This window comes from Panthera uncia, chromosome D1 (assembly GCF_023721935.1).
Source record: "Panthera uncia isolate 11264 chromosome D1, Puncia_PCG_1.0, whole genome shotgun sequence".
NCBI lineage: Eukaryota > Metazoa > Chordata > Mammalia > Carnivora > Felidae > Panthera > Panthera uncia.
In genome coordinates this window covers 47,589,281-47,605,152 of record NC_064808.1, presented here as the reverse complement: position 1 = coordinate 47,605,152, position 15,872 = coordinate 47,589,281, and the positions used below count along the sequence as shown (strand labels likewise).

The 15,872-nt window shown below is 45.0% G+C and overlaps 1 protein-coding gene across 2 annotated transcripts in view; it reads right to left on the bottom strand.

Annotated features, from left to right (window-relative positions):
• Positions 1 to 3,392: 3,392 nt before the first annotated feature.
• The window catches only part of SCUBE2 (signal peptide, CUB domain and EGF like domain containing 2), a 62,853-nt gene continuing 50,373 nt past the window's right edge, over positions 3,393 to 15,872 (bottom strand). For both annotated transcript variants that reach the window (XM_049650381.1, XM_049650387.1), the window contains 7 exons: positions 14,640 to 14,810; positions 12,577 to 12,744; positions 11,708 to 11,869; positions 9,516 to 9,713; positions 8,167 to 8,319; positions 4,375 to 4,454; positions 3,393 to 3,680 (listed from right to left, as the gene is read on the bottom strand). In XM_049650381.1, coding sequence (XP_049506338.1) covers positions 3,528 to 3,680; positions 4,375 to 4,454; positions 8,167 to 8,319; positions 9,516 to 9,713; positions 11,708 to 11,869; positions 12,577 to 12,744; positions 14,640 to 14,810 — 1,085 coding nt within the window. In that variant the 3' untranslated portion in view covers positions 3,393 to 3,527. The remainder of the gene's footprint in view (positions 3,681 to 4,374; positions 4,455 to 8,166; positions 8,320 to 9,515; positions 9,714 to 11,707; positions 11,870 to 12,576; positions 12,745 to 14,639; positions 14,811 to 15,872) is intronic.

Below are 15,872 nucleotides of genomic sequence, written 5' to 3'. Positions count from 1 at the left end.
TTACTTAACAAGCAGTTCCTCCAAGTCTTGGTCCTGTGCCCACACAGGGAATTCCAGAATTCAGAGCTCCCTGGTCTTTATGTACATACTTTTCCCAGGTGACCACTACCTCATGTCTCATGATGATGTTAAAATTCTGTGATGTTAAAATTCATATTCCAGCACTGACCTCTCCTGGGGCTTCACAGAATCAATTGCCTACCTGAACTCTTGAGTGTGGATTCCTAAACAGGTACCTTATACTTGAAATGGCCCAAACTGAGCTCTCCTTTTCCAGTATTTTATTACTGCATAATAAATCACCCCAAAACCTAGTGACGGAAAAAAACAATAACCATTGATTTTGCTCATGAGTCTGCAATTTTGGTATGGCTTGATGGGAACTGCTCTGTGAAGTACTAGCTAGGGCAGCTGGACATGGGGCTGGAGAATTCACTCCCACATGGCTCACTCACATAGTTTTACTTGCTGTCACCTGGGAGCTCAGCTGGGCTATGGGTGGGGGGCCGTGGTTCCTCTCTGCATGGCTGCTCCACAGGCTGTGGTGACTGAGTTCTCGGTGTGAGCAAAAGAAGTGGAAATTGCCAGTGTCTGAAGTCCTGGGCCCGGGAACTGGTAAAATGTTATTTCTGCCACACTAAACTGGGGAAGCAGTCACAGAGCTCCAAGTTAAGGGGAGGGTCAAAAGACCACCAACTTTCCATGGAAGGAGCATCAAAGAAGTTGTGGACATGTTTTAAAACGGTCACATGTCCCAGACTCTCTCTTCCTGTGGTCTCCTCCAGCTACCAGTTGCTCAGGCAAGTAGGAGGCCTCTTCAGTTGCTGCCTTTCCCTTCCTCTCCATCCAATCGTCATGCGAATTCTTGACTCTGCCCCAAAACATGTCCAGAAACTATTCTCATATCTCCACTTCTACAACCTTAACCCAGACAAACTCATCTCCTACCTGGATGACTGCCTGGCTGGTTGCAATAGTTTGTTAATGGCTCTCTGCTTCCATGCCTTTTTCTGAAATCTATTCATATAGTAACCAGAACGATCTTTTACAAAAACAAATCAGGTCATCCCACTCCTCTGCTTAAACTCCTCTAAAAGCTTCACAACATATTCAGAATTAAACCCGAACCCCTCATTCTGGATTCCAAAGCTTGATGTGCTCTGGCTCCTGTCCAGTCCCCTGGCCTCACTTCATCCCATTTGCTTCCTCACTGGACTGTGACCCCCACACACGCTGGCTTCTGCCTGCCAGCCTTTGCACTTGGTTTCCCTCTCTCTGGAGTACTCTTTGCCCTGACTGTTTCTGTCCCAAGACTGGTTCCTTCTGGCTATTTTCAGTTTGAAATGTCATTTCCCCAGAAAGGACATCCATAATCCATAATTCTAAAGTAGTGACACAGTCATGTGTCACATTAACCTACAACATAACATTTAATGCTAGCTGATACTTTTTTGTGGTGATTTGTTTAGTCATTGACTATCTCCTCCCTCTAAAATGTAAGTCCCATGAGGGCAAGGACCCTGTCTGCCTTGTGACTGGGCATCCCTAGGGCCTAGAACAGTACCTGGCACAGAGCAGAGGTTCAATAAATATTGATTGACTTAGTAGGTAGCAACAGTAGCCCCAGGCAGCCAGCCCACCACAACATCTCTCAGGGTGGTTGACGGGGATAGAGAGGAAGCTTAGGGAGGACCTTAGTTGCTCATACTTGTACCAGGAGCACAGCTCTCGTGTGGGTTCTCAGCCCACAGTGCATTTCCATCCCTAGTCTTCCTGTGACCTCAGCAATACAGCATCACACAGTCATGAACATAGAGTTACTAACGTGCTTAGGACAGGATGGCACAGTTCAGCTCACCCCTCCTCCACATGGATTGGGTCACTGACTCAGGTTATATTACATTTGAATTTTCATCTTATGATGAGACTCAGAAATGTAGATGAAGTCCTTGTATGACAAACTCCAAGTGCTTATTTTGATGATGATTGTAAAAAATGAAAATATTCACATTTTTGAAAAGAAATTTGGAAATGGGTATTTAGGACCCATGCAAATAAAGAAGAAAATTTGGATTAGGGTATTTTTTTTTAATCAATGTTGGAAGTAGGTTAAAAAAACAACAACTGAGGTGAAAAGAGAGCTTCCCAGTAGGCTCTGTTTTCTTTAAAAATATTTGCTAACCATTTTTTAGTACTTTGGTGTACAGAGTTAGTTTGTTACTGAAGTAACAAAACACTATAGGTGTGTGTAGTTCAGCCCATTCATTAGGGAAATGGCAGCTTGTTTGATAGGATTCTTTTTTTCTTCACTGTAATGAGATTTTTGCCTATGGATTTAAATTTTTACAAATTAAGTAATGTTGAAAATTCAAGATTCTGCGGAAGAAAATGATTGTGAGTCCCCACTGTGCCAACCAAATGTGATTCTGCAGTACCTGGAGACGGGGATTTGTACAGCTGCTCCTGGCAGTGGTGTGGTGACTAAGAGAATGAGCCCACCCTTAGTGGTGCCGCTCACATCCTCAGAGCTGCAGCAGTGCCCGACCTTGAAGAGTGGGCAAGGAAGGCAAACATAACCGTCTGGCTGCACAGTGGCCCACGTGGCCCTCAGACACCTGTGGAGGCAAGCCCACTGAGAAGTAGCACCCTTGGCAGTAGTGACTCAGGATCTGTGAAATCTCCTTTTCATAACAGTGGGTGATTCTCATCCGCCAAGGAGATCACATCCGGCCTGAACTCTCCAGGCCCTGATGCAGGGCCCAGCGGAGCATCTGAAGGCACAGCTGAAGGTGCTAAAACCAGCACTGTGCATTCACTGCAGAGTGGAAGCTGGCAACTAGGAAGGCCATTGTCCACAGATCCACATTATTACATCTGTGGAAGTGCTTAGTTTTTATCTTTTTACTGCTAATTCTTTCTGCTTAAGTATTCTTAAATGATCACTGCTCAGAACCCAGGGTCTTGGGATCAAACTCTGGTCATACAGGCTGGAGAAGGCTATGGGGAAACAGAATCCTCCTGGGTCTCAGGTGGGTGCCTGATGCCTGAAGGGCTCTCCCACCCTCCCTTCCTTCTTTCCTGCTCTGCCTGGTCACAGCATGGGTGCAGAGGGCTCCCTTAGGGAGGATTGGGAAGGAGGAAGCTAAAGTTTCAGGTAAGGCAGCCCCTTCTGTGGACTCCTTTCCACCATGGCCCCCTTGAGGAGGAGTGAGAACCAGGAAGGACAGGTGACTCTCATCTGAGCTGACTAACGTCCAGCTCAGCCAGCCCTTGATGTCCCCAAGACATCCACCCACCGCAGTGAAAGATGGTAGGACTCACTGCCATTCATAACCCATGTCCACAATGCTGGGAAAGAAAAACCAAGTTCAATTTACCAAAATATCTGTATTATCTATAAAAATTGAACTTTAATGAGTCACTGCTACTGGAGGCAGCGATATCCGACTATGTTGGCTGCATAGGCAGATGGCTGCGTCCCAGCAGCCCACAGGCAGATCGTGGCACTGAGTGGCACGTGGCCCGGCTCATTTGTAAGGCCTCAAGAACCTGGACACTTTGGAACGTAGCAATCGGATGAAAGATCTTGGGAACATCTCTCGGGATTCCTGGGCTGTGTACTTGAAATAGTTCTGGGGGTGGGCCAGGACATCAAACAGAGCTTTGATCAGCTTCTTATCCTAAAAAGAACACAAGTTTTGTTACTGGGCCAAAATACTTAAACATTCCAACATTTTGCCAATGGAACTATAATGTCCCAGTGTTGGACAGTAGGTTGCTGAGCTGAGAAACACTTAGTGAAAATTGTTTCCTCTGATTTTTATCTCTTTTCCAGTATTTATTTTCCCAAAGTATCTACAAAAAACATGGGTTACTTTTGTAAAGGAAAGGGTAATATATAAAAAATGGTTTTCTTTTTCTAAACCAGATGAGATGCAACACTGGAATCTGGGGAATATTTACAGGGTTGGTGAGATGGCAAGTGTCTGATAAGTACTTATAAGCATCTAAAATTTGGTGGACTTTAGGCTTGAAGGATAAACAAGGAGTCAATGATATTCAGTTATTTGGAGAGTGAACATGGAACCATGATTTGCCACTGGCCTGGATTTAGAGTAAGCAAGTTTCCCACTGTTCCTCCACGCATTTCCAAATTAAAAATAATAATAATAATACAGTTTCACTTGACAACACCGAAGAAAGCCATCTGAATATTTGTTTTAATTAAGTCTGGTGAAGATATAAAACTGACCTCAGCCCAGAGCAGGCTTGGTGTCTGAAAGGTGGCAACATGGAGCAAAAGGAAAACCTTCCTCCAGTGGTGCCTGGGAGCTCCATGGGTGACTGCAGCATCCACCTTCACTATGTACCTACCTTAAGTATTTCCTGATGGTTTTCAGATGCATAGAGCCTGCCATCTCGAACTATATCTTCAATGAGCTCCTGATAGTCCTCTGTTGGAATAAAGGACATGATTGACATTCATGGGATTTAGTTATTTCCAAACTCACTCTTTCTTTCATTTTTAAATAAGGTTCTGAGAAATGCCTCTTCTGCAGCTGCTATCAGAACAGTGACCGCTGTGATACTGAGAAGGTGATCAGAAGAGAACTTCCACAGACTCCCACATCCTCTCACCTACCAGCCTCTGCACCCACCTCTTCTGTTCCATCTTCCCTTGGATGAACCCTCTGTGCATCCAGTCAACACCCTTCCTCCACTTTTTCCACTGGCTCCATCTTCTCTCACCAAGTCAAGGGCATTGTTCCAGCACTTCTGCCCTTTCTTTCCTACATGATGACATTTTCTCTCTCTATTGGGCCTTCCCCATCAGCATGTAAACATGTTATTATGTCTGCAATCCCAAAAAAGTCCCCGCCTTGACCTCATTTCTCCCTCAGCTTCCATCCTACATTTTTGCCCTCTTTATTGCAAAACTACTCAAAAGAATTGTCAACACTCACTGTCTCTAGTCACCCCTCCTCCTCGATCCACTTCTTCACTCAGCTTCCGGGATACCATGCTTTCAGGTTTTCCTCCTACCTCACTGGTCACTTTGTCTGAAGTTCCTTTGCTGTTCTTCCTCCTCTCCTTGATCTCTTACTATGGGAGGGTTGCAGGGCTCAGAGCTTGGTTCTCATCTCTTCCATCTATACTTGCTCTCTGGTGAGTTCACCAGCCTCAGGGCTTTTCTCTTCTTCTCTACTTTTCTCCCTTCTGTCCTCCCTTTTTTCTCTCTGCCCTTGTATTATGTAAAACAATCAAGCTTCTTAGTACCAAGCAAGACTCTTCTTTCCTTTTTTCGTCTTTTTTTTTTTTTTTTTTTTTTGGGGGGGTGGGGAGAATTTCATTGGTTAAAGAGGGAAGAAAGCTATGTTCATTTTCTTATTAGTTAATTTTTGGTGTTGATGTACATAGTAAATGCAGTGCACACAACGTAAGCTGTCTCCAAATCTAAATCCCCACCTTTCAAAGTCTAGCCTACTTCCTAGTCATAATTCAAACCAAGCACATGCAAAACACAATCTTTTCCAAATTCCAGGCTGAAAAGAATGCCTCTTTGTATGCATATCATGTACAAACAAAACCAAACAAATCATAAGAACATCACTGGAACTATGTGGAAAGAGTGCTTGAAAAAGTTTCTCCTAGTCAAGTGGTGATTAATGAACATTTATTAACTATCGTATGGTTCTCATGATTACTAATTTAATATAGGTTCAACCTCACTGGTGCTCTATTCATGTGGTATCTTCCTTCTTATTCTTCTACTTTAGTGAATATCAAATATGAGTAAGAGTACATGTTTATCTTGAATTCCTTTGTTGCAGAGTCTCTTCCTCAGAGAACTAGCTCCTCTTGATGATGGGTGTTCACCACCCAGGAGGACCAGTTGCTGTGCCATGTCCTAGTGTAAGAGAGAACTGAAGCACTATTTGCCACCACACCAAATGCTCCCAGACTGCTGTCTTTTTTAAATGTTTACTTATTTATTTTGAGAGAGAGAGCATACAAGCTGGGGAGGGGCAGAGAGAGAGGGAGACAGAGTATCCGAAGCAGGCTCTGCGCTGTCAGCACAGAGCTTGATGCAGGGCCCGAACTCATGAACCATGAGATCATTACCTGAGCCACCCAGGCACCCCAGACTGCTGTCTTTTAAAAACATTCCCTCCACTATCAAGAACTACCATGTTTTATCCCTTGCTACAACTGTCATGAGAAAAGCAGTTAAGAGTCATAGGTAAGAACTCAGGCCCTGGAGTCCCAAAGATCTCTGCCACTTTGTCCTCCTGACCTCAGGCCAGTTAGTCTAAGTTAATCTCTAAGCCTGAGTGGTCTTGTCCATAGAATCAGGAAAGAATTGTGTCTATGGCAATTATGAGGGCTGTGCGGTGTCAAAGGCACTCAGCACATGCCTGGTACTCAGTACACGTACTCAGCGCAAGTTAGCTGGGACTACAGTTCTCCCCGTCCTCCAGTGGTCAGTAAGCCACTCTGTAGCAGCCTCACTTGCCCCTTCTAAATGTGATTTCTATTCTTCTGGGCTTGGAAACCAGCTATCAAGCTTGTCTGAAATATATGTTCAAAAAAAAAAACAAAGATGAAATAAGCTCTGAGTAAAGACCTAAAAGGCTTCTATATTACTAACACAGCAATTTTCAACTAGTATCTGCTGTGACATGTGTAAGACACACTCTCATGGGCCTCAGCAGCTTTATGTGTAATTTCCCTGGTTCAAGCTACAACTCTTTATTTGAGAAAATGAAAAAAAAAAAAAAAAGGTGTTTTCATGTATCACAAAGGTAGAGTTGAGAACAGCCAAGCAAAAAGATGTGAGCTTTAGTGATATTTATTCTGGAGTCTCCGTGTCTTTTTTGGTTCTTTCACTGATTCCAGATTGGGGGTAGGGGGGCTGTTGGTTGTTTGCTTTCAGGTAGATGAGGTGTTCTGTCTCTCTCAGCAGAGCCACATGGGAGGTATTTGTGTCCACCTAGGGCTCTGATCCTAAGAGCCCTTATCAGGAGGGATTTGGCATGGTTTCAGGCACAGAGTTGATAATCCTGGATTTGGAACATGTTATAAATGTGAAATGCTTTTATAAAATCCATAGAATACTATCTGTCCAAAACATCTACTGTCAACACTTGTGTAAAAACCTTCAATGGCTCATGGCTCCCTGTAAGATTAGGTCCACCCTTCTGAGTTTAGCACTCCAGGCCCTTCACCACCCAACTCCACACGCTTCTAATCTTATCTCTCACTGCTAAGCTCCATGCACCCTACCGACTGACCAAATCAGGCCATTAATCAGTCCCCATACATGCCAGGTACTCTATCCTTTGGCCTAGATCATTCTCTCTAACTAATGTTCTTCCCATTATTAAAAAAAACACAAAACAAAACAAAACACACACACACACACACACACACACACACACACACACACAACTCATATGTTCTTTCAAGGCCCAAATCTCTTGAGATTTTGCTGTATTCTTTCCAGTGCATTTTGTATTTTAAGTAAATGTTTATCAACCAAGTCCCAGACCCAGGTAGGCCCCCAGGGCTCACAGGAGGCACCCCTTCACCTAACAAGAAGCAAATGAAACCAGAGAAGTCATCTGATTTGCCCAAAATTACACGGCAAATTAGTAGCAGAGACAGGACCAGAACTTGGGTCTTTCTCCCCTGCTCCTCAGGATTCCATGTAATGAAAGTCACAGTCATAATTAGCTAGTATTTACTGAGTATTTACTATGTGCCTGGCACTGCACCAAGTCCTTTGTGGATTATCACATTTAACTGCCATCTTAGATCTAATGATTATCCTCATTTACACATTAAGAACATGAGACTTAGAGATGGTAAGTAACATACACAAAGTCACTGAAGAGATTAGGTCGAGGCTGGCCCATATGCTTCCCCACCAAGCCATGCTCACTTTTACTTATTTTCTAAAACATCTTTTCATCCCTGTAGTCAGTGTCCCCAAATGCTTGTTTAAAATTTGACACATGTGAGTCAGCAGTGTCCTTTCTCCTTATTCCACCTGCCTTTCTGAGCACATGTGCTTGTCAGCAATCTACCAGCTGGCCCAGAAGTTGGTTCTCCTGAAAGCAGAGAAGCTCCTTGGGCGTGATGCAGCCCAAGCTTCACAGCGCTTACCGTCGTATGTCACATACGGGACCTGGAACCCTCTGGCGCTGTTCCCTTCATTGGACTTAAACTGAATCCACAGCTTCTTTGACCTGGAGGTGAAGGCGATGGGGCGTTCATAGGTCTGACAGGTTTCGTATGTTGTCACAGAATTCGATGAAGCTGCCAAGGGAAGTTAGAGAGGGCAGGGTTCAGGACTCATCCTGAGCAGCAGACAATGAACACTCATCGTTTCAAATGAAAACACCGTAAAACAAGTTATGCTCCAGAGCTCTTTGGGCTCAGCTCATAAGAGCCAAAGTCCTGGGAATTGACTGGACTCCACTGGTGATTGCAAGCCCCCAGAGAAGGCTAACTGAAACGCCCATGGCTAGGCAAACAGCAGCAGCCCAGGCTGCGGTGCTCACTGCAGGGGCTAAGGAGAGGCCGTCTAATTCCAGAGCTACCTGCTGTCATCCAGCAATAACCACCCCCAATCCCCGCATGCTTCCAGAGACTAGGTGGTGCACTATGCACTTCATGGACTTTATCTCACTTAATCCTCTGAAAGTCACAGGAAGTCGGTGCCGTTGTTAACTCATTTACAGAGTTTAAGCATTTGCCCAGGGTCACAGAGCCAGTGTGTGAATAGGTCAGGATTCAAACCCACACCTGACTTCAGACACTGTAACCACTAATAAGAGTGGCAAACACAGTGGCTCCATGTGTCATTATTATTCTAAGTGCTTTATGTACATGAAGTCATTTACTCCTCATGATAACCCTATGAGGTAGCAACTATTATCATCCCCATTTTAGCAGATGAGAAAAAGGAGTTGCAGAAAGAATCAGAATGTATGTCCAAGATCACCGAACTAACAAAAGGTGAAGCTGGGTTCAGGTCTACGCAGTCTGGCTGCTGAGCTCACTCACTACACTGCCTTGAAGTTGTGTTGCTGGCAGTGTCCCTTAATGGGCACTGGGTCATGCATCAGGATAGGAGGAGGGTCCCTCCTGGCTGGACTATGACTTTAGCCTCGGTCAGTCCCAAAGCCACGAGTGGCTTCCCACAGTGAGACAACGGTCTGGGGCCTGGCTTCCATGAGCTTCATTGGCTCTGTGTGATGTTGTGGAAGAGGGTCCCCGGCAAGCCCGGGGAGGGGGAGACTGACCTGCAGAATCACTACCTCTGGGATTCAGCAAGAGGCCTCAAGGTGGGTTTGTCTAAATTTTGTTTCTTGGCAAACACTATAAACTCATGTCCCATCTCTGTTCTAATACAGAGGTGACACTAGCCTTGCTGCTCACATTTAAAGCTGGGGAGCATGCCAGCAGGCTTCCACGCTAGCCTTAGAGGGGAGGGGAGAGAGGGGACGCACAGGTTTTCCGCATCACCAGGTAGTCTCCACAGTCATCTTCTATGGGCAGGAAGATCTCAGGGACCACAATCAAGATTCGGCGCTTGGGCGGCGGGTTGATGGTCCATGTACACTCCGTGTTGGCTGGGTAATTGCCTGGGTAGTTTGGGGATTCAATGTATCCGGTGAAATCTCCCAGCTCCCCTCCACATCTTCTGTCTGGAAGAGGAAATGCCATGAGTTATGAAGGCACAGCATTTTCATCATTCTGTCATGGCCACCAGCAGCTCAACTGAGGAGAACCACTGCATCCTCTTGCCATTGAGGAATGGCACCATCCCAGGAATTAATGTGTCCTGTAATGCCTACGGACGCCCGTGGGAGCCTAACTACACTAACTCCCCACACAGAGCTCACCCCACTGAGTTCCCCTCTGAGTTACCATTTTCTCTTTAACTTGAAGGTGCTCAAGATCAGAGGAAGGCATTCATGAAACAAAGGATGAATTTGGTTTTCAATATTTTGCTTACAAAGTCTAGGTGCCAGGGGAACCCATGACATAGAATTTCTAGGTCTTTAAAAATAGGGAGAACAGAGCTGACTGCTAACTAGAGGATATGTGACCCTTTCCTAGAGACCTTAATGAATTTATGATAGCCATATTCTTTCTCTTTTCTTTCTGGTCAAGACCACATTTTATTTTTGGTGCAGAAGAAAATTCCAATTAGGTCTCAGTCAATATGGGGCTTGCTGGATACTCACCTCTGGGAGCAAAGATCAGGAGCACTCGCGTGTGCACACACACACACACACACACACCCCTCAGCCATTGAATCTCCATTCATCCAATAAATGTTAGCAAAAGCTCTGGGAGTTCAGAAATGAGAAAGACACAGTCCTTGCCCTCAAGGGGCTTATTGTATAAAACTGTCAGGTGCACCTGTGCGGGAGAGGATGTTGAAGGCACTATTTTTTTCCTCTCTAATTGTAACTGGCAATTATTTTTTTTAATGTTTATTTATTTTTGAGAGAGAAAGTGTGAGTGGGGGAGGGGCAGAGAGAGAAGGAGACAGAAGATCCTAAAGCAGGTTCCATGCTGTAGGCAGAGAGACCGATGTGGGACTTGGATCCATGAACCATGAGATCATGACCTGAGCCAAAGTTGGACACTCAACCAACTGAGCCACCCAGGTGCCCTGTAACTGTGAATTATTATTCCCACTAAAAAAATTTCTTCTTGGAAGGGGGTGGAGTGGGGAGAGCCATGGAGTTGAGAAGGACTCAACTTCAAGTCTGAAGGACAGCCTGAAGATCCGTGCCATGTGGCTCCTAAGGGCCAATGAAGGGTTGGGGATGGGAGGACAAGGAAACAGATTTCATCTGGGTACAGGGAAGAATTTTCCAACACTGTGAACTTCAATCCCAAACTCCTCCAGTTTGGGAAGGCCTCCTTGCTCCCCTACACCACTGTGTTAATGACAATGAGTCAGCTGAGATTCACTTCTGACCTTTAGTAGAGAATTTTACATAATGGTTAAAAACCAACCAACCAGCTAAATATACAACAAGTCCTTGAATGATCTGCTCCCCATTCCTACAGGACACAAATAAAATTCCTTTGTGTGGCATTCAAGGCTTCCCTTCCTGCTCTGCCTCAGATTCCACTCAGACATTCCATGATCCAGGTCCAGGGGGTCTCTTAAAAAGCCTTTCATTTTTCCGAGTGTGTGTTTCCTTCCAGCTGTGGTCTTGGGTATAAAGCTCTTTCTCCTGCTCTCCCCCCACCCTCTCCATCAAAACCTTCTCATGCCTTCCAGAAGCCTTCCCTCATCTCTCTAGGCAGAGTTAATTGCTCTTTCCTCTTCAATCCTACAACCTGTGCTGCCTGCAGGGCAAGGGACTTATTCTGCTTGGAGGGTCTCGCATATGACAGGTCCTCAAACAATGTTTGCTGAACTGAAACTCTGTGGGAGGAAATTTCAGCGAGCATAGCCTGTCAATGTGCCCAGAGAAGTAGCCAGGATCAACACAAGTAAGTACCTGAGAGCCAAGCCTGGCTCTCCTTCGGTGCTGACCTGCAGTGCCTGAGCTGGGTTAACCGTGTCCTCATGGTTCTCAAGGCACCTGGGACCGCTGCACCAACCCCCCTAGTCCCAGGTGGACCCAGGCACCTCCCTCTTGGTCAAGACTGTGAAAGCCTTAGAGAGACCTACCTTTACATTGAGTTATGTTTGTGGAGCCATCAAAGTCAGTGGTAGTATTTCCTGGGCAAGAAACACAATTATTTTTTCCAAATTCAGGTTGATATGTTCCTGCTGGGCAACGAATACATCGGTGAGTGGTGGTGTTGTAGAAATGTCCAGGTGAACATTGAACTGTGGGGTCGGGGGAGGGTGGAGAAAATGAAAAAAAAATTGTGTTTTCATCAACAGTCACATAAAAGTTTTCACAGTTGGTGAAATAAATTTGTATGCCCAAATGAAGTACTGCTTTCCTACTAATCTGGGGCTAATCAACACTTAATTCCCTAAATAGCCAGCTTGGGTGGGACCTGTGACTCACAACACTGAGCAAAATACAAAGGGAACAAAGTATGGGTGTATCTTCACAGAGTTTACAGTCCATGCAGAGTCAGGCATAAATGAGCACAGCCTGAGTTCTCATGCAAAGCACGCTTGTGAGCTGTGAGAGTGCTTAACTGATGCCAGGTCCTGGGAGAGGTGGCAGTGGGTCTCTGGGGAAGGGCAGGACCTATATGGGAGGGGGGCCAGGGGAGGGCGCTGAGAGGTAGGAAGGCTGGAAAGAAGGAGCCAAGAACCTGTTGCATAAAACCTGTTCACCTCTCCCAGACCAGTCAGCCCTGTCTGAAGGGGGCCAGGTGGCTGGGGGAGACCACATCTAGGGAGTTCCCATGCTCCTTGTATATCCTGCAGGAGTGGATGGTGCTGGGACCTGACCTCTCAGCTACTGGGACACCACACAAGGCACCTCTGGGCTGGGCTTGATAGGAGCTTTACCAGACGCCCACGGTTCTCAAAAGGGAAATTCAGCTCTGGAAAAAAGCAAGCTGCGAAGTCCTCACCTCTGGTTTCACAGTCCTGGAAGGAAGTGGCTCCCAGATGTTTGGTAGGGAGGCCTCCTCCACAGGGGAAGCAGGAAGTACGGCCGGCCTCAGGCTGGAATGTGCCCAGGGCACAGAGCTGACAGGGTGCAAAACCATCTGCAGAATATTCACCGGGTTGGCACAGACCTGGGGAAACCAATGACCCTAAGTGAGCAAGGCCCCCTGGGCAGACCCTTTCCCATCTCTCTGTAGATGAGCTCAGAACTTGGTGAGACCTATTGCCCTATGCTGACCTGAGCTCCCACCTCTGTGAGAGGAGCCCTCTCCTGCCCTGCCACTGACCCTGAGTAGGTGGCATGTGAGTGCTTGATGTTTACACACAGAGCTACAAAGCATGGTGCCAAGATGGAGACCAAGGAGCCAAGTGTTAACTGCTTCCAAAGTTGGGATGAGGCCTGCATTTGCTTAAGGCTTAGGACTACACAGTGCCCAGATAGCCCCTGCAGTGCAGGAGCCCCCAGAGAGGGTTCTCTGCTCTGGAATCAATCTGGTAATCTGTCCCAGAAGTACACTCTTACCCAGCTGCTACATCCTAGTGATATAAAGACTCTTCTGGTCATGAAAGAAAGAGTCTCCCTGTTTTATCAATTATATACACTAAGTTACATCTTACACTAGAGTGTGCCCTGGACTTCCCCTACTAAATCCAACCAATCGAATCCACATTGATAGAGGGACCCAGTGGGTCTTTAAGCACCAGAGGGACTTTAAGCACCTTACTTTATTATTTTTTAAGTTTATGGCAAGAAGCACAGCCATAAACCAAAGGATTTCTAAAAGCACATGTTCCTTAGGAATTAGCTTGTCATTGCCAAGGTATTATGAAAATCTGTTGACTCTTGTACTGCTGATCTCTCCCTTATTAATTTTCACAGTCTTCTTTCTACTTATAAGTTCTAGATATAATGACATTTAATGAACACACACCCAGGGGAAGAGTCTGGAATCTGTCAGACCTATGTTCTGATGCCAGATCCTCCACTCTTTGGCTGTGTGACCTTCAGTGAGTTACCTGACCCTCATAAAGTTGTTGTAGTGATACAACAAGCAGAGGACTAATTCATGTAATATACTTTGCCTATGCCTGGCATAGGTAAGTACTCAATACATGTTAGCAATTATTATTATTATAATTACTACTAACATTATTATTATAAATATATCTTAATAAGGTCACATACAAGTATAAATAGATGCTCCAAAGTGCTTCCTTATCAACCCACAGTTGGTCCTAGGATTTCATAACAGGCCAAAGATATGGTAGGAGTCACACAGTTAGTCTGAGGCTCTGATTTTTAAACCCTTTGAAAGATCCCACAGTTGAGTCGGGAGTCATGTAGGTGGGAACTAAAGCTGGCTCTGGGAGTCACTGGGAGGAGAGGCAGGGGCCACCTGCTCTCCACCACAGACATCACCTACAAACTACCGTGTCAGATCACACCTTCTATGTGAGCCCACAGAGCGTCAATACAGCTGGCCACTTAATCAAAAATCAAATATCAAATTATTTTATTAATAAAATAAATAGGAAATAAGCCCACAAAAATCTAAATCAACCTGGCTCTAGAGTTAACATAAGAGACATGAAAAACTCTTCACAGAGTTTTAACAAAGTCACCAAATGGTTACTCCTTAAAAATCAATACGGTATGAATTTGAGACCAAAACTGGACAAACAGTGAGAACCACTTTCTCCACTGTAACAGTACACACTGAGAGATCATTCAGGTGTCAAGGTATATTTATTTACAGTGAGTAAAGTGTGCATTAGCAACGCTTACACCTTCTTTTCTGACAATGCCTTCTATCAACTTTTCATTTATTTGTCCAAGTGAGCATCACCCCAGCATGTGTTGGGCACCAAGGTAGGCACTCGAGCCAAAGATAAACCCAATGTGGTCCCTGCCCATAGGAAGCCCATGGTGCAGTATGCATTGTCTGCACTGAAACGTTACTTAACACCTTCCATCTAAGCAATATTGGAGACCGGAGGAATAAGAAGGAGCAGATGGAACCCTTACCTCCACATTCAGATATATTCCAAGCTTCTGGAGTCTTCAGGGCTCCTGGATTTTCTGGTCTTGGGCACGGTTCACATGTGATTTGTCCTTCCTCATTTTGGAAGGTTCCATTTGGACATAAAATGCAGCGTTCTTGTGCTCCATCATAATATGTCCCAGCCCTGCAACTGACTAGCCAAAGTGGGAAATGATCTGGTCAGTGAGGGGACAGAGGCCAAGGAAGGAAGAGTGCTAGAGATAACAGTAAACAGATGGCATTGACCCCGCACTCCTTCATACAAACCCCTGAATACAGAATGTGTGCCACCTTTGGGTTTTCTGTGCACACCCCTCTGCCATGATCTCTATGGCCCACTGTTAGAGGTGTTTACAGGTTTTTTCTCCATAGACCATGAACTCCTAGGAAGCAGGGATCACAGTGGTCTTAATTACCTTTGAGCACAAGCACTTGATGACTTTTGCTGTTTCACAGAGCTGTCAGAAGGATTATAAAGTGAAAATCATTCACTGAACATAGGCCTAGCGCTAAAGGAATAGAAACGAGGGTGCTATTAATTCTGGCTGATGGCATCCCTGAAGGCTTCCTAGAGGCCACATCTGTGTGCGACATTAAAGGATGAATAGGATCTCCCCAGGAAGAAAAGGGGGCAGGTCATAAAAGGTCATGCTTGACATATAGGAAGAGAGGGAAGAAAGGAAGCTTAGGATAGATTTTAAAAATTCTTGAATGCCAGGCATTTGGATTTTATTATTCAGGTAGAGGAACCATTGAAACATTCACTCTCTGGTGGCTGTGACGAGGGTGATCTCAAAAGTCTTACCAATAAGCTCTCCAACATAGCACGCTTCATGTTTGTAATCAAATTAATATATTATAAAGAGGAAACCATGGTAAATGTCTCCTGAAAGACTAAACTACAAGGAAATTAATAAACTATGCTTCTGACTTTATTTCTGGTATTAGTAGTTATTAAATATAGATTTATATCTTATTTTAGAATATAAATATAAAATAAATATGCTTAATTGGGTTCTTTAATATCATATTCAAACATCATCACAACCATCAAAATAGGCTTTCTAATGGCTAACATTTACTAAGTACTTAATATCTCCTGTTAACCATGCCCAAATCTTTACGTACATTATCTCATATCCCCCAAAACAACCCTATAGGGGTGCCTGGCTGGCTCAGTCAGTAAAGCATGTGACTTTTGATCTCAGGGTCATGAG